Source organism: Leptosomus discolor, chromosome 1 (assembly GCF_034619465.1).
Source record: "Leptosomus discolor isolate bLepDis1 chromosome 1, bLepDis1.hap2, whole genome shotgun sequence".
NCBI lineage: Eukaryota > Metazoa > Chordata > Aves > Leptosomiformes > Leptosomidae > Leptosomus > Leptosomus discolor.
This window is the reverse complement of record NC_141391.1, coordinates 71829771-71856322: the sequence shown is the minus strand read 5'-3', so window position 1 is coordinate 71856322 and position 26552 is coordinate 71829771. Positions and strand designations below refer to the sequence as shown.

Below are 26552 nucleotides of genomic sequence, written 5' to 3'. Positions count from 1 at the left end.
AGTAATTTAAGTTGCTAAATTGCTTGGATTGAAAATCCCATCGATCTCTCATCTCATGCAGCATAATCTTTTGGTAAGAAGTCCTGTGAGAAGTGTTCTGTAATCACGAGGGGTTAGATTTGTATAGCTTCCCAGAGTTAAGATGTATGAGGCCAACTGAAGTAGCATTTATTTAAGGTCTGTTCCAATTCTAGACATTCCTTCTAAAACCCAAGACATTTGCTGTAAGTCAGTGTTAGCAGCAACCTTAATGCTTTACATTTATGAAAGTAGAAGATAGTCAAATTGTACTTCAGTGTGCTAGTACCCCTCTTCAAAAACATGGCTAAAACCCCACTTTATATAGATCTTTAGGCTTTTGTTTGGAACTTAGTACTACAGCTTATGACAAAGTAATAGGCTTCATCAGGAAACTGATTACTGCTGCTTCAAGGCATTGCACTCTACCTTATGATTTGCAAATTACTTTAAAAGAACTTAAGCCTTGCCCCCCCCAAAAAAAAAGTAGGTTTGATACTACAGTCCTACAGCAAAAGCCTAGCTGTTCTGCCTCTTCCCTGTGTTTGCTTGAGTTGTAAATGCCCAGTCCCTGGATTTGTCCTGTAACTATGAAAATTATTATTATCAAGGAGCAGTTTTATAATTTTATCATGGGTACTTCTGTAATAGATTAATTTCAGAGCCCTGTGCATTGATGAAAATGTTACTGCCTTTGCTGTATGCTTCTGCATTATTTGCTCCTTAAGAGGGAAGGTGAGCTCCGCTTTCCCAAATTCGCACTGGGTTTACGCAGCAAGGTTGTGGTGCCAGGGGCGCTGCTGTGAGGAGAAGGCTTGACTGCCCTGTGCCAACCCCAGCTGGTAGAACGTGGCACAGCCGAGCCCCTCAGCCAGGCTGGTGGCACCTCTGTGATAGCCCTGGAGCAGCCTGCACCACCCCCCAGAGAGGATCCTTGCTTAAAGAACTGCAGCTCCTAATGAAGCAGGAGAAAAAAGGGTGAGGAGGGAACAGCAGAGACCAAATGTTATGACTGATCACAACCTTCCCCCCTGCCTGCAAAGGGGAGGGAGAGGTAGAAGAGTCAGGAGTAAAACAGTGAAGTCGAGCCTAGCAAGAATAGTAGTTTTAGTTTTGTCTTGTCTTTCTCATTCTCCTACTCTATTTTTAAATGGCAATAAAATAGTTTGAATATTCATCAAGTCAAGTCTGTTTTGCCTGTGATGGTAATTTTCTTCTCCTGACCCATGAGTTTTACCTTCTTACTTTCCCCCTCAATAGGACAGGGGGGAAGAGTGAGAACAGCCAGAGCCAGCCAAGGTTGACCCACCATACCCAGGTATTGGTTACATGGGGAAGACTCCCCAGCATGCTGAACAGATCTCCCCCTTAGCTACCCAGCAGGCAGTTAGGCTTGTTTTGCTGTGCTTATGTAAATGGCCAGCACAAAGAAAACAAAACCCTCAAGCTTCTCAGACATTTTAAAAGGTCTGTATAATTTATTATGGAATTTGAGCTTTTAGCCATTAAGTTACAACAACAATGCATAACTTGACATTCTTACAGTTGTACACATACACAATGGAAGAGACATAGCCCAGTGCTTAATCCAAACAATGCAACCAAGTTAGTACAAGGTTACCATAAAAGACAGCTGCTTGTGAATAGTTGTTGACAGACTAACAAGTTCAAACAGTTTTCTGCAGTTATGTTTATAGTAGAAGTAACTGGCTTCAAAGTTTTGGACTTAAGCTTCAGACTAACAAAATGATCAAAACTCAAAGTATTTTGCTCTTCTGAATTAAGAAGGATATGCTCACTTAAAAAATGCAGTCTCATTACTATGTTTCAGATGGTGAAAAGTAGGTTCAGGTCCAATGGAAGTACAATGGACAGTTTCCAGGCAATGCATTCTTCACACAAACACATGCAATTATAGAGACATTCTACTTTTAAAACTTTCTCAAATCAAGTTTTGCAATACAGCAGGATAGCTGAGGAGAAAGATCAGGACCCATACTGAACAAAACCAAAAGCTTTCATCTTGATTTGTGCATGTTTAATCTACAATTCCAATTCCCAAATCTTCACATATCACCTACAAGAGAAAAGAACACATCTAGTAAAGGTCAGTCTTAAGGACAGAAGACATGTTACAATTTTTACAGCCATTCTGGTTAAAAAATAACTAAAACTCATATATACACTGCTGCCACCTTCCATTTCAGGAACTGTAATTCACCGTGGCCTTATTATAAGACTGCATCTCTTCAGCTTACCCAAGGGGAGAGTCTTGCTCTTCCCTCCTCCACCTCAGCTCCTCATCCCCTTAGCCCAGCTCTAAAACTCAGTTAATTGCACAGTAAGGATGGATACTTAGTTTCCTAACTTGTCAAAATACAGCTTTGATAGATTTCATTTCCTGCCACTTCAGTTGAATTAGCTCATCACATCCTCTTAATCCAAATGCGAGACAGAGCAAAGTAAACAGAGCAGAAAAGGAAAACCAGGAAGGACCACTCCTATCTCTTTTTCTAACAGCAAGCTGTTAAATCAGCCCCAGCCACTGTGCGAAGTCTCACCCAGGGGTGGCTGAAGGGAGACATACAGAAGAGAACAGTCTCTTGACGAGCTGCCAACACAGCCCAATTCACCCAGCACCCAACACCCAGAACTCCACTCCCTCCAGGTTAACCCGAGGAGATGCTGCCGCCTCCTCTGCTGGATTTCAGCTCCACCTCTCTTTGTAGAGATGCCAAATCAGTACATTCTTACTGATCTCAGTATCTTTGCCCAGCACAGAATTATTGCATTCAATGCCGAGTGCTGAAAAATAAGCCGGTTAAAACCACACGTACAACCTCTCCACTCAAAAAATTACTGCAGGTAGTTAAACTCACTATTCAAGTGCATTTAAATCTGAAGTGTCTATGGTTCATTTTTGCTTGCTATCAAGTCAAGCTGAAGCTAAACAGTTATATACTATCAGATTTCTTTTCCAGTTCTGCATTTGTAGATTATTACTAATAAATTAAAAGTTTCTGAACCGAGGGGCCTCTAGTGTTTTTTGCTTTAAACACCAGTTCATTCTGACATGTTCATAGCTCCGTTTTAAAAATCACTTGAACTTTACAAATTTTCTCCCTAACAGTAACACCAGAAGCCATACCGATGAATGCAATAGTAACAAAACTTATCCTACAACAGTAACACCCCCTAGTCCGGCTAAGGATTTTCCCCAACTGATTTATTCACCATTGCCATTGGGGGCTGCCCACTTCACACGTGCACTGTGCTTTGGCTTTGTATAACCATACCATGTGAATGCCTCTAATGCAGCAAAATCTGACAAAGGAACAGAGGTCTCCGAGACAAGTTCCTGCATGTTTCATGAGAAACGTGCAGCTAGGAAGAGAGATAAGGCTGGGGGCAGGGAGAACAAAAAAAAGGCAGGTTAAAGATTCTCCAAATGGCAGTGGAGGGAGTCACAAGGCACCTGCAAACACAATTACAGAGTGGGGGAAAAAAAAAAAAAAACAAGCCACAAAATAAAAAAACCCCAAAAACCTCATTAGTTCTGACCTTCATAAAAGCTTTTGGTAGGTAAAGCGCTAGGAACTAGAAATACCAGTTTGATCCAACACAGTAGGTCCAGATGAGCGAAGTCTGGGAACCTCTATGTATCTATAGCTGCCTACACCGGTTTACTCTAAAAGATCTGTATTAGATGAGCTGTTAACAGCAGGTCATATGCTTCATGTTTCTAATCCCCTCTTGCTACTGTGTTAAGCTCCCTAGATCATCTCTTTCCTGCCCCGTACTTTTTATCCTACCACCCTCTTCTTGCTAACGCACATTAGCTTTTTGACTGAGGTCAGACTAACGATTCGCTTCGGAAGGTCTTTGTCATCGTGCTTCCGAGGAGAGCAAACTGCGTGCTGGAGGCACTGCAATTCGGCCTTTTATTGTCATCATTCCTCAGCAGCACAGCCGGCCTTACGAGACCTCACCATATCGAAGATGAACTACGCGCAAACCCATTCGGCTGAAACTCCTGTGAAAGGCTGCCCTGAAAGAGGTATCGTGCCAGTGGCAGAAACACACCCCAGGAATCTTCACACTCCGGTATTTTCCCCGAGTCTGTACACTTCAGATTTTATAAGCACACTTTTCAGCTGACAGCTCCTCTAGCTTTTCTTCCAGCTTTCCGCCAGATCTCAGCTTTGATTCGTCAGAAAAGCTTTTTGTTTTGTAGGCATTACACAGAAGCTTAAGTACTTACCACATTTCTCCTCTCCAGCATGAATATTGCGCTGCAGGTATCAGCAAGACACAATCCACAGACTGACAAGACTTCTCTTGATAATGCCTTTTGGTTCCTCCTTGAGCTAGAGTTTAAACCCTCTCAACATTTACTACATCAATGTTCAGTATTGTGTTAAGGAAGAGGGAGAAGACTTTAATATTGAAGAGACAGTTAACAAGGCAGTTCTGGAAATGTTGATAAGCTTCTTTTGGAGACAGAAATGTCCCTAAACATTGTTTGGTTTAGTTGTGAGTTTGGTTTTTTTTTTATTTGTTCAGTTTTGGAGATGGTTGGTCAGTCATATTCCATTCTCATGTGCTTCTTGTAAGATAAAGGCATCACAAAAACTTGCACCTGCTGGTGACATCAGAACAACAACCTGACAATTTCCCAGTAAACCTAAACGTTGCACTCCTACAGGGAAGAGGCAGATTTATTTTTTTTTTTAAATAGGCATTAATGGGAATTATTTGAAGGAAATTTAGGGTGAAACATCTGCTCTGCAAAGCAGAAGTTCAGATTATACTTCCCCAGCTGAAACCTCTGTCATTTCTGGAACATTCATTCTAAAATTAAAAAAAGTTATTGCTTCTATTGAAGCTCAATATAAGTTAGAAAAAGAATTGCATATTTTCTTAAAAACATTCCAAATATACATTTTAAAAACAAAATGCACTCTAAAACAAATGTCTAATAAAAGACACTGTTTTAAGCAACCTGTAGTAACAGCTTTACAAAAGAAAACTGAGGAATGTAGCATATTATTTATAACATGACAATGCTAAAATCCTAAACAATTCACTTAACACTCTTAAGTCGTGTTTTAAATATACATATTTCTTTACAAAACAGTTTAGCAATTCCTTATACCACTTGCAGTATATAAATATTTGAATAAGAGGTCATAATGGGAGATGCCAGGGTTTATATTTACTCTCAGATGCTTCAGGTTTCTTAAGTGTTTTCCTATAAGGCACAATACTGCTAATCTAAAAGAAAGGAATAAAAGCTAATGGCAAACCCAGTCAAAACTCCTAATGTGGAATATCCAAGAAAAGAATTCCAGCATCTCTATGTAAAGGAGAAGAAAAAAAAAAACAGAACAGAATAAAACCAAACTCTGTAGCTCCTAAGAAACAGTTTCAATTTGTACATAACCAAGTGGGACAGGATGGGAACAGGAATAAGAAGGAATTAAGTAAATTCTTATAAATAGACTAATAAATATATTTTAGCCATAATTAGCCCTTTACCTCTGTTCTACTGAGTTTAAGATTGAAAGAGGTAACCAGTGTGCATATACCTAAATAAGTCTACATGCTCAGCACGTCAAGACCACCTAGCACAACCTATTACTGCCAAATCCAGTATAAAAAGCTAGCGAGATGGGAGAAAGTCTCCTTTTCTCTCAGCATCCACTCTGAGTAGAACACATTACAAGATGAAATTACTATTTGTTACATGTAAGGAAAGTTGCAACTAGCAATTTTTTCATCACGAAGAAAAGGATATGCAACATATCCGTGAAGTTATTTGATTCCTTCAAGGTTAGATTATGTCTTTTCTAAGAATATCCATCTCCAATTACAACAGATCAGAACTTTCAGAACATTTTAATATTTGCAGTCTTGTAAGTGTTCTCCATGTGTACATACTGAATGTAAATAGTGCATCCAAAATATTTATCCATTAGACATTCTACATTGTTTTCACTGCCTAGTCTTCATCTTTGTTACAGCCCTCTGGAACACAACGACATTGTAACAATGCTTACAGAAAAAGGGTTATTGCATCTTTTTTTAGGATGAGACATCCAGAGGAGATTTTATAAAATCCTCCTGTGTACAAAATTCTTAGTTATTAGCCCTTGTGGAACACCAGCTAGAAAAGTTTGAAAGGTAAAATAATTTACATTGTTATTTTTTTCCGTTAACTAGACAAAAGTCCATACTAATTAAATAAAAAATAATAGTTCTTCAACAGTCTATTCAAGATCTCTTCCACGAAGCAGTTCAGTGGGAATTTCCATTAGATAGATGTTCTCCATGCCGGTTATTACTGACATCCACATCTATAAGTCAGGAATTAGAAGAAAAATTGCTTGTTGATTTACCATTTTAACACGTTTTATCTGTTACATTAATCCAAACTCTGGCAACAAATTCCATATTGTTATATACCTACGGTTCTCAAGATTCTCTGGGTAAGTAATCCTCCTAAAACACTGTTTACATTTTTTTTAACTCCCCCTCTCAAGACCAGTTTCCTCCAGCTCGATGGAATTATCTCAAAACCTACCTGCTTGTATTTTTTCAACATCAGCAGCAAGTGACACCACTCAGTCTGGTCCACACTGCAATACTAACACTATTAATATCAATTAGAGAATGGCTTCTTCTAATGCAACGAATGGCATTAAGGGTTGTCAAGCAATAAACGAAATTCTTGCTTACCAAGTAATGCTGTGGTTTCACCTGCGTCCTCTTTTAAACTGGTGCACTGCAATACCGATTCATTAGTGGAAGAAGCTGACAATTCGCTTATTTCATTCCTGTCATCATCTTGTAAAGCGATACTCAGACTTCCGACTGAAACGCTGCCACTTATTGATTCAGGTATGGGTACTTCAAGTACATCTTCAGGGTCCCCCTTCAAAATTAAAATATATTTAACTGACATTTTTGTCTACCATCAGGCATCAGCATTCCTCCACGTTACCACTTTATAACTTCACCTTCTTGGAAAAAAGACCATTTTTTTTTGCCTATTATCTACACACTCATGGGTACAGTGTTGAGCGGTGTCTACTTTCAATGTTACTGACTGCAAAGAAAGCAAGCCAAGCAAAGGAAAGCCACTTTTTCAAAGCCACCCCAAAGCCAAGAGCAGCAACAGGAGGGGTCAACCCAGCCAGCCTTTTGGATGGAATATTTCAACATTGTCACAACAGTATTGCTGCAGTCTGGTTGGGAGCAGGCTCAGCACATACAGTCTTTGCTGAGCAAACCTATGGATTCTTTTTGACTTTTTGGAAGCCTCTGTTTTTCATTACAGTAGTTGGGCAAGCTCAGACTTTTTTTTTTCCACTGGGGCAAGCAAACATTTGACATCAGAACGAACTTCCCTCCTCCTCTACCTCCAGCCTAACTTTAAGTCTGTTCCAAAAATGCAAATATGCTGGCTTGTCACTTTGCAGGAACAAAACGTCTGCAGCACAAAGGAATTTATTTCACCTATTGTATAGCATGAGCTATTTCTGATCCATTTTGAAAGTTAATTCGAGTCCTACATGCACAAATCTGTTCCCAAAATTAAACAGACTACCTTCACTAAGCCATTGCCGTTGATGTACTGACATTATTTTTTATACATAAGCAAGTACACTGCAGTACAAGTAGCTGTTTTGTGGGCTTCATAATGAGTATTTTTCCCCTCCTCAAACAATTAGCAAAGGCCCATCTTAAGATTTAAGAAATTCTAGGCTGATTCTTTCTTTAGCACCAAAGCAGCATATTTAAAAATGTACTGAATTTTAATAAGCTATAGAACTGCTACAGTTGAACACAAGTTAAGACACATGTGATACTAATCTCTACCTGTGTGGGCAGGGGGCGTTAATGACTTTGGTTTCTAGAACTTAGGCAGTTAAATAAGCACCGAAACGACAAGATTCAACAATGCTCTAAATCAGTCAGGCCTGCAGTTGTTTTTCTTGCAAGAAATAGCGTAATGCAGAACTAGACCACTGAGGTCCGCTCTTTACAAAACAAAAGCCAGGTAATAGGCCTTGGTGCCTTCTTTCTACTTTGAGCCTTTAAAAATTTTGAAGCATCTGAAGTATTTATTTGTTCTCTGTAAAACTGAATTGGGCCTTCAGCCTCCTTGCAGAAGGTTTAGGAGATTTCTATAATAAGGCTGCACATTATTGACTGCAGCTACGTCACTCGGCGAGCACACTGCTCAAAGGAGCTGCCTTGCTCTTCACACTGTTTTGCCCTCACATCAGTAAAAAAACTCCACGCAATCATGCTACAAGCTAGATTAGGCAACCTAGATCAAGCAGAAAACTAAGCTAGAAAAAAAAATACTGAACGATTTCCCACATTATTAGCTTCAGTGGGACCTGAATGATTGATGCATAAGCAGGACATGTTTCCCCCATTCAATTAGAAAAAAAAGAACAGGGTTTCTGTGTTTAACAATCCTATTCAACCTGCTTTCCAACATCCACTTTGCCTAACAAGCAGAGGAGGTATTATGCCTCCTGGTTCGGCTTGGTATCAGTATCCTCTGCAACATCATGACTTTGGGGAATAAGTATTCTGAAGGTTCTAGTATTTCAGTTTTCAGCCTGTATATATCCTTCTGTGTGTAACACAAGTTACATCAACTCCAAGAACTGAAAGCGAGCAAGAAGTAAGCTGCTAACATAACAATATAGAAGTAATAATAGCCATTTCACATGATTGCAACTAAAACAAAAGATTGCAACTCCTAGGTAAAGTCTGACTTAATACACAGAAGCGCCATGATCTGGTATATATATATATATATAACATAGCAAGAGTATTGTCACCTTTGACAAAACAAAAAAGTAATTCATAAAAGTCTTCCATAGATCTGCTAAGTCTCTGCAACGAAATAAGAAAAGCTAGTCGAAACGCAGACCTAGCCTATGAAAGAAAGGTCCCTGAAGCCAAGGAACACCCCTGTTTTCTATAGATCAGTAGAAGAAAGAAGAGGTATGTTCATGCCTAAGGCATTTTAGTGGAACTCAAGGCTATTTATCAACAGTGACCGAGTAACCTACCGCATGTGTCTTCATCTCTCTTTTCTGGTGCTGTCAGAAAGAAATGAGAGCACATCATTTTCTCTACTTAACCAATTTCTGATGAACGTCTTTAGGAAGGTTCTAAGTACCGGCTCATTTACAGGGAATAAAACACCAGGCATATGCAGAACTACACAAACACTCAAGACAGAAAAACTGTAGTTTCTTCCTTTGAATTGGAGTTCTCAACAAGATCAAATATATGCTCTGGATCTATTGAATTAAGTTATATTTTTGCAGCTTGGGCAAACTGCCTCATCTCTGCTTCGACTTCCTTACTGTCATCAACTGGAGACAGAAAAAAATTGGTTATCGCAGAAGGTTACACAGGGGATTCATAAGTTGCTCGATACACTGTTTAAGATCTTACCCATAAAATTCCCTTATTTTTCTGGTTCTCACTCAATTACTCTTGCATCTTTGCCCAGCTTCTTCAGTCTTGTCAAGTAACAACTGCTCTCATTCTAAAGTTACACGAAGCCTTGCCTCCTGCACTGTACTTCTGCCTTGAAGATTAAAGTACATGTGCAACATACCCAGTATCCCAAAGCTTTGATAACATCCAGTTTACACATTGGACAAGTTCGGTGATCCAAAAGCCAGGGGTCAATGCACGTCCTATGGAAGATGTGCCTAAAGAAAAGAAATGCCCTTTAGAACTTACCATAAGCCACACACTATTCCTTCAAACAATGTGCAAAGTTACTACAGTAAAAAACAAACCCGTTCCTTTATAACCTTGACAATTAGGTACTGCTTAATTTACTAGGACAGACAGTTATGGAAGCATCATCTTTCACGCTAGCTTTCTGAAACAAAAGACTGTACTAACCACAGGGTTACCAGTTCAACAATTGTCCTGGTTTGGGCTAAACCAGAACTAATTCTGTTTTAGTGCTTTAACTTTTCAGTTAAGTCTCCTCTAACCAACTGCATTTTCTGAAACAGCAGCCTGTTTTTCCAGACAGTGACTGCTCCTAGCAGTGATAAGGCCTGGTGTTTATAGTTCGTACCAAGGAATGGTGTGCAGAGGCCCTTGCTTATACTTGTTCTTGTAGCGACCAAGGTCACTGCTAAATCTTGTGCTGCGTGTTGGGGTGCCAGGAGAAGCGAACCGGACAGGTGACCCAAACCTGACCAACAGTGTTCCATCCCATACACGTCATATTCAGTATAAAGATGAGAGATCACGAGGGTCTCGCCCTCTTCGTCTCTTCCTCTCTTCTTCGATGGCCGACATCTGAGGAGGACTCTGTCTGTTCTTCTGTCGTCGATCCCGATCCGTGCATCCCTGAATCCAGTGCCGAGTCCAGCTCCTGCCTCCCGTCCCTGTCTGCTGCCGAGTCCAGCCTGGGACTGCCCCAGTGCCAGCTCTGCAGTGTGGTGGTGACGTATCGTCATCAGGGTGGGGGGGAGTTGGGTTCGGTATTGGTTTGGTATCTATTTGTACTTATTGTATGTATTTCCTTATTTCCTTATTCTTATTATTATCTTTTCTTTTATTGTTATTGTTTCATTAAAGCGGTTTTAGTTTTCTTTTCCAAACTGGAAAGTCTCTCTCCCTTGTTCTCTCTCCTTTTCCCTTTTGGGAGGGGAGAGGGGTTAGTAGAGAGCATCTGTCATTCGTTAGTGGCCAGCCCAGCCTCAAACTGTGACAACAATGTACAGTTCTAACTTTAAGTTCTACTTTGCTCCTACACTTCTCCCAATTGCTCCTTTTTCCTGCATAGCTATGAAGTGCTACATGGTCTCCCAGGGCCCTTCAACGTTTAACAGGCCATACAAATGGCACAGCTTCAACTCTGCCACCAGAGTTGCAGAAGAGGTTCCAGAAAGCTCATCACATATTTCTTAAGGAAAAAAAAAAACCAACAAAACACATGCTAAAGAAGAAGGAATAATTATGGCAACTTACTTGCATGGCAGAATTCGGACAGTGTCTTTCAGTTTATAGTTCTCAATGCACACAGCACAGTTTTCCACATCAACATCTAAACCCTAAATACAACAACATGTTTAAATGCATTGCATCCATATTTGATTACAGAACAAGCTTTGTGTAATAGCTAGCTCCACAAGAATGTCAAATGTATAAAATGTTTCAGCAAATAAAAATATTTCCCTCATTTGATACAAGGTTCCACCAAGAGGTGATCTGATCAAGTGATACCAAGTACTAAGAGCAGCCAAACCTCGCTATACGTGGTAAATCGCTATACGTGGTAAATCGCTATACGTGGTAAATCGCTATACGTGGTAAATCGCTATACGTGGTAAATCGCTATACGTGGTAAATCGCTATACGTGGTAAATCGCTATACGTGGTACCTTAAGCAATTCGTTAAGTCTCAAGCATTGGCTTTTCACATGGGAGCACAGTAAAACTTCAGTTTAAACTAACTATAAGATGAAGACATTTTAAAAGAGGTAAGCACAGATGGAAGTGCACAATCTTAATTCTTAACTGATGGTCTCAAAGACTTCCAAGTGCTTAAGTAGGAAGAGAATCTTGGGGTTGAATACTGCAAACCCCTACTTTTTCTTTCTACCGCATCCTAGCAGATATCCCTTGATAGCTAGAAGAAAATAACGGAAGTATGTGATCTGGGCTTGTTTTTAAAACTTCTCTCCAAGCTCACACCAGAGAGACAGTCAAAATGCAGTATTTCCCCACCTCAATTTGTTTCTTCCTAAGGTTTAAGTATCTTTCCTAACAGGTCTGTCTTCTCGAAGCCACACTTATAGTTGCAGTGGAAATATGATGGGTATCTCCAGATGCAAGAGAAATAATTCAATGTTAATTGGGTTGCATAAAACATAAGTATTAGAAGAACAGACAGTGGGCCGACGACTGCTTTCATCCCCGCCAAAATCAGTATTTTGTGTTTACTGCTTACTGAAGCACTCCAATTTCGTTACCACAAACACTCAAATGAATTAGTACTACAAGCAACTTTCAAGTTCAATGCAAGTTTTTCCCCTCCTTTGCATGCTATCAATTTACACAATTAATGACTTAAATTCCCAAGTAAATCAAATCAAGACTTTTTTTTTTTTACAGAACAAGGTTAAGACAAATAGTTATTCTATAATATTTTTTTTATCCTGTCCAAGAGGCAAAATCCAAGCACACCATATGCAGCACATACTCAAAATGAGTGTCCATTTTACAATAATCCCATAAGCTTCTCAGGAAAGATCTACATGATAGCAAATACACTTTTAAAATATTGACCTATTTTTTAGTTAAATACCTCAACCTCAAGTGAAACGATAATAAAAGATCGTACTGTGTCACAATAATGGCTGAAAGGAAACATTTAAAGAAAAAAAATGTACATTTACAGAGTAGACGGGACTATATTTCCAGATAAATTTACATAAGTTCATGTAAGTACCTCTGCATCAGTAAGTTACATAAATTTACTGATAGTAGGCTGATTCAAATCAAATTAGAAGTCATGACTTATCAAGCAGAAAAACTCTCTTTTAATAGAGATTAACAGTATCTCGTTCTACCTTGCTTAACTAACACGGCATTCATAGTTACAACCAGCATACTGTATAACAACTCAAATTCCCCCCCACTTTATTTATTTTAGTCAAGGGTGTATCGATCGGAAGGAACTACCCAGTACCCTGCAAAAATCTCAGGACACAAATAATTTTTAGAGGTTTACTGAACATCAGCTGAAAAGCAGTTAACATCTCCCTTGTGGCTCTCCCCATAGGTTTCATCATGGCCCTTTTACATCCACTTCTTCCTATACTGATGTTATGCTTTGATACTGCTTTACACAAGTTTTGGTTCAATTCCATCTTTCTTGATCTCTGATCTCACCATTGTATGAACAGAAGTATGAATACCCCTCTGTTCACAGCTTCAAATAGATTACTTTTTTGAAGGCATTTAGAATATAATTAAAAGTAACATGTACCTGTAAGACGCTACTTAAGCATGCTGAACGCATAAGAGGAAAAAAGACAAGTTCAAAGACAGTTTGGGGGTTTTTTAAAATTTCAAAAATTATTTACTAAATGAAGGACATATTCTCTGTAGCCTGTGACCTGAGCTGAGCAGCTCCTGTTGAACCACAGCTTTTAAACTTCTTGCACATAAATGTCCTTTCTCACCTCAATTTTACTCATGGACTAAAAAACTAATCCTTGTTTTTCCTCTCTGAGCAAATCAGTCCTTAAGTAAAAACTAATCAAATAAGACAGGGGTTGGGGGGGGGGGAAGTCTACGTAGTTTCTGTCTAGACTTCTGGTACTAATTTAACATCTAGGATCAGAGCTGCCTGAAACTCCAACTAAAATAGTATTTTCTTTCAAAATTTGGCTTTTTCTACTTCAGTTATTCTAATACAGCTATGTGTTTAGGCCATATGCTGTCAATGCTAACTTTTTGAAAGCGGTTTTAATTTTTGTAATAGCTTTATTGTAATACATAGAAATGTACTTTAAAAAATTTATGCTTCAAGTAAGTCTATGCAGCTCCTTAATGTATTGTATGTCAAAAGATGAAACAGGAGTTTAATTTTTCCAAGCTTTTCAGATTTCTAAGGCCTTCTGATCAACAAAAAGATGGACGTACTTTTAAGAAAACAAAACATTACATCAGCTGAAAGAACACTAGGTCCTAGGAAGTATTTTGCAATCCACTTCTTGATGTTTTCAAGTGCTGAAAAGATAGTAGTGTTTCCTCATTGTTACAGTATTCAGCCCTGTAGTCTCCTGCAACATTCTGTATAACCAGGTATTACTGGCAACAAAACAGCGTTACATTCCTTAAGAATTTCAAATTTGACTCTCCAATTTTAAATTCTGCCTTCTAGGCAAAGGCCCTAAAATGAGCCTAGAATTGTAAGTCACACTGCAATTATGTTGTGAGAATTTTAGTTTAAATTCTATAAAGACATTATAATCATTTTTAAATCATACAGCAATAACCAAAGCCACTGAATTACCTTTTCTCCACGTTTCACAGTATGCAGCTGAAGCTGGCTGATTGCTTTCTTGGTTTCTTTCCTATGTCCCTTGAATAAAGATTTTACATATTAGTATACAAGTTAGTTTTAAAAGTTACATTTCAAAGCTTTTAAATATTTTCATGTGGATTACTCAGTCTTCCGAACGCATCTAAAAAAATTAATCTCTGGCTGATTTGTTTACAAAATACTTCCAGCCAGCAGATGTTGAAGAACTGCAAGTTTTGCATTCTCGGGGCACAGCAGCAAACATTATCTGTAAGTGGACTGCTCTTCCAGTGAACTCAACTGGTGCAGAACTATGCAGACCAAGTTGACGTACGTAGCCTTGTATCGGGACTGCATTAAAGCCCTTCCCGGACAGGAAAATTGAAACTAATGTAGGCTTTATAGGCAATCAGAGCTCGAACAGCCGCCGTATAACCAGATCTTCTAGTTAGTCGAGCCCACGAGCAAGCACACGGTCCATCTTGCACCACCTTGAGAGAAGGTGGAATCCTGCTGGACAGCCTACCGCTGGCCACCAGGTCAAAAGGCTGCTTGTAGCTATTAATACTTCCCCCAGTTAAACACTGTCTCACACATTACACAAAGCTTTGCACTGAAAGGACACATTATGCAAAGGAGATGACAAGAAAGGCTTAACAGACATGAGACACCATACTGGACTTCTATACAGTAACAGTCCTAATTATGCTTAGGGGGGAAGCAAGAAAAGAAAGCAGTACTGTATTCCAAGACAAAGTGCTAGCTACTGCTAGAAACTGAGAAACCAAACACTCCCAATTAACAGATGTTGACCTGTCTAGCAGCAACCCTCACTGATGAAATACCATAAAGGAATAAAAAAACCCTAATGGCAGCTTTTCTCTGTAGTGGTAATTACAATGACTTATATCATTTTATAAACTTACAAGTATTGAAATTTGGGAATTTTTTTAGCGTTTTAGTGTTATAAAGAATTAGTCAAAGTTATCTCAGAAATGGACAACCAGCAGCAGCAATCCATTCCACCTTCTGTATCACCTCAGAGTTTTCCGACTGTCCTGTTTCCTCTTCAGTAGCAAGGTGGTCTTCCAAAATTTTACTGCTAAACTGATGTTAGAATAAATCTTAAGATACCCATCTTCACCTTTATTTAGCAGCTACACAGTAGCTTCTTTAAAGCATGGCATGCTTCCAAGTTTTAATTATACTAGAGTCAATAAGCCAAGCAGAGTAAGATTTGGGTTAGAAAAGTGGCTTTCTGTTTCCAAAATTCTTTTAAGACTCCTAATGATCTATCTTGACTAGGACCTTCACAGCATTTTCAGACTTGGCACAGTTCTGTAAATTTTTGTTTTCAATGGCCATTTTAAAAGAGGGAGAATTGAGAAAGTGGCATAACCTTCTAATGCTAGACAATTTCATTTAATTAAGAAGCATTTAGATGACTAATTACACAATGGCAAAATCTATTAAGTCAGTGGTACATATTTCTGGGGAACATCACATTCACCCTAAAAAATGCTCTTCGAACTATTCCTAAAGCCTGAGAACTTCCCTTAGCATGAACTAACCTAAGCCAACAGGAAGGAGCAACTTTCTTCACCGAATAACTATTACCAAAAAAGCACCCTTTTTTTTCATACATACTTCTCAAAAATTTTGTCTTCTTGAAAGTGTTCCCAGAATGCAAGTTCTAAGACTTAAAGCTTAGTAAGAAAGACTCTAAGGAACCAACATTTCAAGGAGACCTCAAGTTTAACCAATACAAAAGTCCCATGTGTTATCCTCAGTTACCAAAAAGAGAAATTAAGTATTTTCCTAGATGAGATCCTAATCAGATCTCAGACTCATGAAGACAAACAAAAATTCCCTTCCCTCCTCCCCCAAAGGTAGAATCTACATGTTCAAGCAGAAGGCAGGGGAAGTTCATATGATAAGTGGTCATTTGAAACAATTATTTTTTTTGTTCTGAACTGAAGATAAAAGAAAAAAAAAAAAGAGAACTGTTTGCAAAGAAAAACAAGTGCAACTTTCTTTTTCACTGTTAGTAAAGAACTATGGTAAAGCTGCTGATGACCATGGAAGGAACCTAACCTACTTGCAAGAGCAGAAAAGCACAAGGAAATGCCATCCTAAGATATTTTCCAAACTTAGCTGGACTAGGTCCTGAGCAACTCCATGTAAGTTGCTCTCTTGAGTGCAGGGGTTTGAACCAAATAGGTTGGAAGGGCCCTCTGGAGGCTAAATTACTCTACGATTAACAGAAAGAAGGGGAAAAAAAAGTAAAGCTGACTTTTTTTTTTAACCCATCAAAGAACAGGAATGCGGAAGAGGCAAGCAAGGAGCAAAGTTATTCCTTCCTGATCATCCCAGTACTCCCATGGCTCTCAGCACTTCAAGTAGTCCAAGAGAGCTGAATCTCATCACACATGCTCCAATTCAGTACTCTACAATGGAGTGGTAGGATTTTTTTTTGATTCCAAGTATCAAAAGTAGTTTTCACAAAGCTTCAGAATGAAAAATTCTAGCCCTAACTGCTCGTGGGTCTGATTAAGAAAAAAAATTTACCATGGTCTCTTTCCATTAAAGTCTGGTTAGGGAAGTCAGTACTTTCAGAATAAAAATAATTTTTAATGTCAAAAGGAAGGAAGGTGATAAATCACAGAAGCAGCTGCCTTTAACTCAGTTGTTGACAAGTGGCTAAATGTATTTCCCACAACTTCATACAAGTATCTAATAATCATAACTAGCCAGACTTGCAATGCCAATTAGCACACTGCTTATTAGCCTTGCTAACCATTACTGAGCAGCATTCACAGATAGCAAAGTAGCAAGAAGGCACAGATCTTCAAGAATGCTTCAACAAACAAGCACAGTTAGGCAACTGATTTGACAGGAGCAGACGGTAAATACTGTAAAGCATCATCATCTCCAATTACCTGGTTTCCAAACTGTGATCCTGTATACAGGAAACGTTGTATATAGTAAAATATGAGCCAAGCGAGCGATATAATCATCATGGTGATGAAGGCGATGGCTACAAACACAACCGACTGACCACTAATATATTCCTGCACATGTCGTGTGCCAACAACAATAGTCATTTTTACTGGAATCCCTCTTCGTACTGGCTCCAATATCTCTATTCCTTTTGGGTAGCCAACCATTATCACAACTGTATTTCCTGTTCCTGTTGGAGGGGAAAAAAAAAGAAAAAAGTCAATCATCACAATAAAACATTAAGCATTCTGGTTTGATGGTAATTTTGGTCTCTTCAGTTAAGATCAGCGCATAAAGTTGTAGGAAAACCTCTGAGTTTTTTTCAGGCATAGCAGAATTGATAAAGTTTACCAGTAAAGAATCATTTATTTACTTTATGAAGCTCTCAAACACAAGATAAACTTCAACAGATGCATCTTTATTGTTCAAGGCCCTATACTCCTCATTCCACACAGTGAGGTGGGATGTGCATGCCATACAAAAACCAGGCAAGTCATACACATCTCATCTTGAAGTGGCTGAAGTTCTAACATTCAGCTCAGGAACAGCTGGTCCTTTATTTGTCAGTGTGGGAATTTCAGCTGCAGATGGAGACAGTATGTGAATACCATGAAAAGAGACACATTCAATTAAGTTTAAATCTGAATCCATAGCACAATTACACTGGATATGTGAACAAAAAGAGAAAAAAGGAGTCGTATTTAATATTAAATTACATTAAACATTGAAATACTTAAAGACTCTTCAATACTAAATATTCAAAATGTAATGAGGCTTCACACAAGGACTTTTCAATAAATACTTTGGGACTCTCTTGGGAGCATGGAACCAAAGGATTTTTCTATTATATTAGAACCCAAAAGCACTCAATCCATATGACCTAATTCCAAAAAAAAAAAACACCCACCAAACCCTTGAAGCACCATACTGCCACCAAAACCAGTAAGATGCTGTCAAGACCAACTAGCAGAAACGAAAGATCCCCTGTGGCTACAGTTTTACTCCATTTTGTCTGGAAGCATCTCCAGTATTGTCTCAGAAACAAGCAAATGTACCTGTTAAAAATGTCACCCTTTCACTGGTCTATGCTATTTTTTACTTGAATACGTTCTTTGCACATACCGACACTGCTATACACCCTTGGAAAGTCATGGCTTTATAGTTTACTTTGCACTCCTACCTCTGAGAAAAAGTGAAACCAAGCTTGATTCAGAGAGAAAGCAGAGGAAGAAGAAAGAGAGGGGTTTTCCTAGCCAGAAACCTAAAGCTGTAGTGTCACAGGTACCTTTTCAGATTCACAAGATTACCTACCTGCCACAAGACCTCCCACTGAAGACTTAAAGCCTTTTGCCCTCCCAGCTGTGTTAGTTTCACTACTGAGAAGCTATGTCAAAAGAAATGGTTGCCTAATTTGTAACATTACATCAAGTGGGGATTTTTGAAACTCAAAGCAGCATTCCAGTCTCACCCACCTCTCTGCCTACTATGACAAAGAGTTATTTGCCTCAAATATTTAAAACAAACCCCTTTAGTTGAGGTGGTTCTAGCTGTAACACCTCATCAACTTGGCCACTCTGCTACCATGCCAAAGGGAATTTGCAGAAGCTTCATTTACGGCAGCTTCTCCCTCTGCAAGGTGCAGACAGTCTGCTGTGGATGAAACACTAAAGGTTCCAGTTACTAGTTGAATAACCCTCCTGTCTCAATACCAGTTACTCTTTTTCAGCTTCACCTTACACAACCATCCCACTTCTGGTCACCTACCGTAAGAACCATTATACCCATCTGCCAGATCCAGACCCAGCAAAAAAGCAGACTTTCCAATTAGGGTTACGTTTCTGAAAGTTTTGAGGATGGTGCAGAGAAAGATGCTACTGGGGAAAGGCCCAACTTGTGCCTCCCATCAGGCACCCCACTCGGCTTGCCAGCAGCACCACCCAGCTCCCAGCACGCATTGCCTTGCCTGGTGGGTGCATTAGGAGACACAACACAACAAAGCTGAAGACAAACTGGACAAATCCAGAAGCAACTAGGCTCCCCTAATTAGTTCTACTCACCAACAACGTGACGATCCACATGATACCACAAGTCCAAGCACACCAGAATTGGTTAATACTATTCTCCTCTCTGAACCAGCATGAAAGCATTACCAGAAAGACTCATGAATCTCATACAGAAGAGCGTGTGAAACACACCTTGCTTTCTGACCCCACGCAGCCTCACAGGGAATTAACAAGGAAAGAACATGTGAGGGTAGAAATTTATTTCGCATTGCTGAGAACTGTTATCCACATACCTATATTAGGAGATTAGGTCCTGTGTCCTTAATCAACTGTAAGAGTTACAAATAACAGAAGGGGTGCCTAAGGATGGCTAGTGACCAGTGCTAGAAAGATTTACGTGGTTTCCTTCAGGCTTGAGGAAAAGAAAGTTTCAAGATTAGAGGCAGACTGGATTTTTCAATTAACAAAGGCTTCCTCCTAAATCCCAAAATCTTGAGTCAGTTTAATCCTGCTATCTAGTTCTCTGCACGATTTCTAACAAAGAAGTATTTAAAAACCCCACAACAATCAGTAATGCCTTGCTCTGTTTTGTCACTAGCATGTCCAACCATCAGCCAGTTATATCCTTGAAGTGGAAGTCAGGATACTTTTGTGCAATGGCTGCTAGACGCTGTGACATGTTCTAGTTTTAGAACACAAGTATGCCATGCATTTTTAAATAAATGCCCATTAAAAGCATTTTAACAGTTTTAAAGACTTGGTGATGAACCTGCCATTAAAAAGAATATATGCAACCAAACACGACGGCCTTGAAGGTCATGAGATGGAGGAAAGGGAAGAAAAAAATAATTGCAATCCACTATTACAAAAGGAAGAACAGTCTCAGAGCAGCACATGCCCTGAGCGGCCTATAAGACTAAGGGCTTTAACTCATTCCTCGCTAATTTTAGACTTCTGTTCCGAAACTCATTATTCAAAGACTGAAATGCTGTTGAGTCATTCCATCAGCTTCAACTGCAACACAACTCAGAGACCTCAAATCACATTTCTAAAAGAACTCCAAGTGTACATACACATATCAACTGAGAGCACGCTTTGTTGGTTTTAACTTCCTATAACTTTCTAATTTTGCAATAAATAACCTTGTTTACTCTGCTAGAGTAAAATTGTTTTCTTTTCTAGGCTTGACTGATGCTTCAGTGGAATCAGGTAGATTCGAAATCTGTATGTGCTTTTTTTTTTTAACGTTATCATCCAAATAAAGCAGTGAGAGCTGGCAGATCCTTAGGATACCTGGAAAAGAGGGCACATTTGGAACTCTGAAGATGAAGATGTGCTTCCTGCCAGCATGCCAAGGTCAGTTTTACTGCTGGTATTGCTAGCATTCTCTTGCAAAAGCAAACCAGCACCCTCCTGATGAGGAAAAAGTAGTACAGATACAGATCTTGATTCCAGGCACCCAAAGCCATCACATTTATTCCCATTCATGCCTACAGAAAACAAAGATAAAATTCTATCACCTGGAAACCAATTGCAGACATACTCTAGGTTTTGTCCTCATAAGAAACACCAGAAAGCTTTGAGAGTTTGAGCACTGTGTAAAAAGAGTTTGAGGTCAGTCCTTTGATCTGTTTAAGCACAGGCACCCTACTAATATTGCCACAATTAACACTGAATGTTCTCTTTAGCTCCTGGCCCAAATGAATGTCTCTGATCTATACAAAGGTATAACAGTACACTAAGAACCTGATGACAAGCTTTGTCTCAACCATCTACCCCAACCCCATCTCACCAAATCCCTGGTGCATGTTGTGTTTCCACCTTCCTCAAGAAGGAGGATGCGTAACCAGAAGAGTCAAGTAGTCAAGCAACCAACACTGGTACACATTCCTCTTCCCACTTTGGTTTCCAACACATATACACTCTTACATATTAAACAGGTATAAGCATTTTGAAGGTACTCCTGCTTCTTCAGAAAAATACTGCACAGTCAGAGTCAAGCAAGTCGCTGATTTCAGTTCTGTCCTTTCAGTAGTACAGTATGAGAAGCTTTTGGTAGAAAGCATCATTAATACAGAAGTTATGCACCACTTGAGAATCCCGAGTAGTGCTGAAAGCAATGTAGCAAAGAATTCAACTATATGCCAAAACAATCCTAACTCTGCTGGTCTGGAGCTGGCAAGAGCTTAAAGTCACGAGTACAAAGTTGTTCGCATCTGTTTTGTTCAACATACCTGCATTAAAAAACATGGCAATGAAGGAAAGCACCAGTTGGGTGTATTTTGGCAAAGCTGCACCAAATCAAAGACCATTTTCCTTACATAGCCAAAGTCATACACTCAAGTTGAGTCCCAAGCTCCAGAAGCCATGCATGAAAGCTCCACTCCAGACCTACCTCAAACTACTGTAGCCAGTCCTCCTTCCTCCCTTCCCCCTGTGCGTCAAGCACAATCATATTTTATTGCTTAGTCCTCAAGGTATCAAACTTACTTTACGATCAGGATCGCCAAATCCTAGCTTAAGGGGATTCAGAAATGGCCCAGCATGGAGTATAATAGGAAACACATAGAACCAGAAGATCATTTTTTTTCTTTCCACTGCAGTATACTTCTGCCTCCCTCTAATTTATCAGCCAGCACTGAGCCTCTTAACTCTCCTTAGTCTGCTCTCCACAATACTCCACACCTTGCCTCTCCAAACTCCTCTCCAACCCACTCCCAGCTAATATTTACATACAATACATATTTTGGTTTTGGAAAGGATTTGAAGCCTCTGTATTATATTAAGTTCACCACCAAAAATGAACAGAGTTAAGACTGCCTGTAAATCTATATTCCTGTAAAACTCAAGCTTGAGTTTATACTATTCAGATTGAAGGCGTTGTACTTCAGTTACTGAGTCATTTGTGTAAAATGAGTATCTTCCACTGGAAAAAAAACTCCTCAGCCACATGTGAAGTTGTTTCACTATTACTTCCCCCAAGGAGGGAAGTCATCCAGCTTTTTGAACAATGTAATTCGGGCAAAGAGCAAAAGCCTGAAAAACATGAGACATCAGCAGAGTCGTATTTGAAGAACTTTCTTTTGGAAGGACAGGATTGCAAGGCTACACATTCAAACTCTCGACTCTCCTGTTCCAAAACTTTAAAAGTCCCTACTCACTGCAGTCAGGAGGCTCACAAAGTACCCATGAAAAATAACTAAACTGCAGAATATTTGGAATATTTGTCCTTTATCAAATGCTTTGACACCAGCTAAAGCAAATCACTTCTTTGCCTAATCAACAATCTCTTTTTACTTGTCAGAATATGTCAAAAAATACCAAAAACCCCAACAACAATAGCACACACTCATCACACACACACCAGGAAGTTCAAAAGCCAGGTTTTCCAGAAGGAGAATGAAATGACGAAACTGAGATCAGAAAAGTTACTCATTTATCACCCTCACATAATTCAGGCTGCACCTCTATCAGCCATAACCATCGTTCCATCTCACATAATTTTCAGTGCCACTAACTGCAGATCCATTAAGTGGATGTTCCTTATGCATATAACTCCACTCCTTAGTTACAGCACTGCAGGTTTCCTGGAGTATTTATTCTCAGCACTCCTCCCAGAAGCAGGGTTTTTTCCTCATGTGTCAATTCACAAATCCCTTCACAGGAATGGCAAACTGATCCTGTAAAATATAGCTTTACCTTCCGTGTTCTTCCTTGCTTGTCTTCCATAGACTCTCTTTTTAAACCTGCCCCTTCAAAAAAATCCCAGCTTTAAAACACTAACAGTAATTCTTCCACATATTCCCAAAGGGCACTAAAAAAAAAATTTAAACATTTACATGTTTGAAAGTTTTGACCACGGAACAAAGATTTGTGACTCCAGCAGAGCTAGTGATTACATTATTATATTCCTGCACCATCCAAACCATCTCAAGGTCCAACCTGTATTTCTGAAGTCAGTATAAACACGTACAAATGCATTCCTGCATATATACTGTACTAAACCACACTCTTCACATAGGTAGAGCTTTTATCAGCAACATTCTGCCCGTTTAAGAAGAAAAAAAACCAATCAGCAGCCAGGGACCACTTCTCTTTACACCACCGATAGATGTAACTACACTAGCAAGTCCAAACCTGAGCACAAGCCCGAGGTGGTCTTCTGCAGCACAGATAGGATAGCAGAAAAGAGAAAAAAATCATAAAAATTTTATGAAATAAGCAAGATGAGAAAAGGATGAAGAGACACCACAAAAGAACAAATAACATTTATGAGAGGCTACGACGGGGCATGAAAAGAAACGTGGGAAAATTGCCACATAGAGGTGAAAAAATTTTGTACTGCTTGGCCAATACAGAGTGACGGCAAGAAAAAAGAAACTTACAGCCGGTAAAAAGGGAAGAATTATTGCCCAGCAAAGTACCTCAATTGCCACACTGGATCAAAATCAAAAATACATCTTGCCTAGCATCCCACCTCCACTGTTGCAGTGGATTAAGAACACAAGAGATGGCCCGGGCTGATCTACCCAAGCAAGCAGCAGGCTAAGAGGAATGGTAATCACTTTTCCAACCCCCAAGTTGGTGCCACTTGGTATCTCAAGAAAAGAGACTCGTTTTCCACCTGAGGTATCATATGTGCTACAAAACAGCTCCCTAACCAGGATTTTCAGCTCACTGGATTAAAGTTGTTTCTTTTGGAAACCAGTTATGGTTCTACTTCAACCCAGTTCCTGGTCTTCCCCTTCCTCATGACCAAGACAGACAGCCTGGGCATTAACGAACTCATCATACCAGGACCATGTGAAATACATGTTTGCAGCATTTTTTACTTAGTTTCCTTTGTCTTTGTATCCTCCTCTGAAGACCCTTCAGTTCCTCTGAAGTCTAGAAATGCAAACAGATTCGATACCAGAGTTTTGAGGTCTTCTCCCCTTTGATTCAAGCATTTGATGTTGTCAAGCTCACAAAAACCCAGCAAGACTTTAGTGTCATAGCCCAAGCAGAGACTACAGCAACAGAACATCTGGGCTCTTATCTAGGCAGAGATCACAGAACCCTTCTGCAGGATACAGATCACCAGCAGGCTCACACAAGCCAACACCCTTCTTCAGTTTCCCTACCGCATTCTCCAGTACTCAGCGATTACCTGATGCTTATACCTCTCTCGCATCCTTCACAGACCTGCGCAGGAGAGGACGACGAAGCTATCGCAACGAAGCCTGTACCAAAAAGCTACCTTCCAATAGCTCCGGCTATGCCTCCAAAGGCACCAGAAAGCATCTTTCAGGATACCTGGCATGTTTCCGCACATCCTGCGGAAAGCGGCCTACCTGTCACCGCTGCAGCCGCTCTGCCAGAGGGTACAAAGCCAGAAGGCAGCCGCTAAAGGCAGCAGCTCCGAGCGACGCCGTGCCCCCAGCGCCTCCGACCGCAGCCTGTCACACGGCTGCCCCTTTGCGATGGCTTCGCCGCATCTTTCCCCTGACACCCGGCCGGTTAACTTGGAAGACAGAAGACGGTCTCGGCGTTTCCCCAGCACGGTTTAAAGCAAGTGGAAAAAAATCCCCCAGCTCTTTGTACCATTTTTAGAGAGATTTCTGCCTCCCCCCCATGCCCATCCCTCGCCGCGCTCCGGCGTCACCGAGGCGGACCGACGTTAGACAAAGCCACCCCCCCCCCAAACCACCACCCCCCTCCCCCGACCCCTCCGCAAGCGCGGGGAGCGCCCAGCCCCCGGCCCCGCTCACCCAGGTGGGACATGGAGACGGTGCTGTTGCCGAAACGGGCCTCGTTGTAGATGACCACGGCGGCCGCCCGCTTCCGCGCCGCGTTGGTGACTTTGTCCTTGAAGGTGCAGCCGCCGCGGGCCACCAGGGCGATCCAGGGCGGCGGGTCGCCCTCGGGGGTCCCGCGGCCGCCGGGCGGCAACGGCACGTCGTAGTCGGTGTCGGTGGCGCAGCCCTCCATGTGGCGGGGCGAGGCGCCGCGGGGGATGCCCACCATGCCCTGGGCGCTCTCCTTGGGCGAGCTGTCGCCGTAGCGGCCGCTCTCCGTGTTGCCCCGCACCGTGCGGTTGCTGAGCGGCTCCACGTAGGCCGTGCTCACCCACGCCGTGTACCACTCCAGGGCCCGAGCGCCCTGACCCACCGGCGCCCCCAGCGCCACCAGCGCCGCCGCCACCAGCGCCAGCCGGGCGCGCCGCACCATGGCCCGGCCGCCGACCGCCGCCGCGACGCGGCCCGCCGCCGAGCAGGAAGAGCGGGAGGAGGCCGCTACCGCCGCCGGCCTCCGCGCCTCGCTCTGCCCCGCGGCCGCCCCAGCGCCGCGCAGGTAACCCCCCGGCCGCCCGCTGCCCGCCCCGGGCGGAGCCCGCCCGCCGCCGCGGCTAATGGCGAGGCGGAGGCCGGGCCGCCCCGCCCCGACCGACCGGCCGCGCACGCGCAGCCCCTCCCCGGTGGACGGTTCCCCGCTTCCCCCCCCCCACCGCGGGATGCCGGGAGGGGAAGGGCGGGAGGCGGGGCGGGGAGGGCGGCCGTTCCCGCGGAACGAGGGGCGCCCCGCCCCTTTTCGCCGCCGGCCCCGCCCCCCGGGGCTGCCGTTCGCAGGCGCGGGGGTCCGTCTCGGCCCGCGGCGGTGAGGGGCCGCAGCGCCCGGCTGGGCCGGGCCCGGGCGGGCGGGCACAAGGCGAGGGGAGGGGAGCCGGAGCCCGCGGGGGATTAACCCAAAGCGCCTCCTGCGGCCTTCGGCGCACCGGCTTCCCCGCACAAAGAAGGAGCCCTCGATCGTGGCTCGGCCTTGAAGCCTGGCGATGGGTGGCGGTTTTAGGCCCAGTCCGTCAGCCTGGCCGGTGACACAAGCGTGTAGTAGCCCCTGCTCCACCCTGCGGGGCACAGCTCGCCCTCCTTCGGGGAGCGGGAGGCGGCTGGAGTGCTGGGAGGGGGAGCGGGCGGGGGAAGGGGCGGTCAGAAGGCAGCCCGGGGGGGAGCGGGGTGTACGGCAAGGCGGCGGAAAGGGAGCGAAGCCGCTCCAGCTCGGGTGCGAAAGGCGCCTGCGGTGGTGTGCTGAGGGGAGCTCGTTTCGGAGGGGTGAGGGATGGGACATACATCAGCACCGTGTGTAAAAAAAACCTGGAGAAAAATGCATTGGAATAAGAGATGAAGGTACTGAATAGACGTCATCATTCTATGGCTTCATTTTCCATGAAACAGAAATAATTGTTCTATACCTTTTCTTAAATAAACACATTTAAAACCTTACCTATTTCTTCATACATCTGTCATCTGTACCTTTTTCCAGCTCCTGAAACGGATCGCTGGTCTTCACCAGCCACCAGTCTTTTTTGAACGGTCTCATACACCCATTTTTCCTCCAGAAGTCAACAGTTGTGTGATCATACATTGTTACCTATGTTGTCAAACGATGTTGTCGAGCTC

At 41.9% G+C, this 26552-nt stretch overlaps 1 protein-coding gene, 1 long non-coding RNA gene and 1 other non-coding gene across 3 annotated transcripts; all 3 read right to left on the bottom strand.

Moving 5' to 3' along the window:
• Positions 1–1472: 1472 nt before the first annotated feature.
• LOC147416236 (uncharacterized) lies at positions 1473–4978 on the bottom strand. The gene is made up of 2 exons (XR_015184231.1): positions 4280–4978; positions 1473–2095 (listed from the first exon to the last, which is right to left on the bottom strand). It is a non-coding gene; the product is annotated as an uncharacterized LOC147416236 (long non-coding RNA).
• Positions 3865–3980, bottom strand: LOC147416237 (small nucleolar RNA SNORD89). The gene has a single exon (XR_015184254.1). It is a non-coding gene; the product is annotated as a small nucleolar RNA SNORD89 (small nucleolar RNA).
• A 921-nt stretch (positions 4979–5899) lies between the features above and the next one.
• Positions 5900–25326, bottom strand: RNF149 (ring finger protein 149). The gene is made up of 7 exons (XM_086482176.1): positions 24867–25326; positions 17053–17303; positions 14105–14173; positions 11050–11132; positions 9671–9767; positions 6757–6952; positions 5900–6374 (listed from the first exon to the last, which is right to left on the bottom strand). Exons 1-7 carry the CDS (start codon positions 25324–25326, stop codon positions 6316–6318), a joined length of 1215 nt encoding a protein of 404 aa, XP_086338302.1. The 3' UTR covers positions 5900–6315.
• Positions 25327–26552: the final 1226 nt, after the last annotated feature.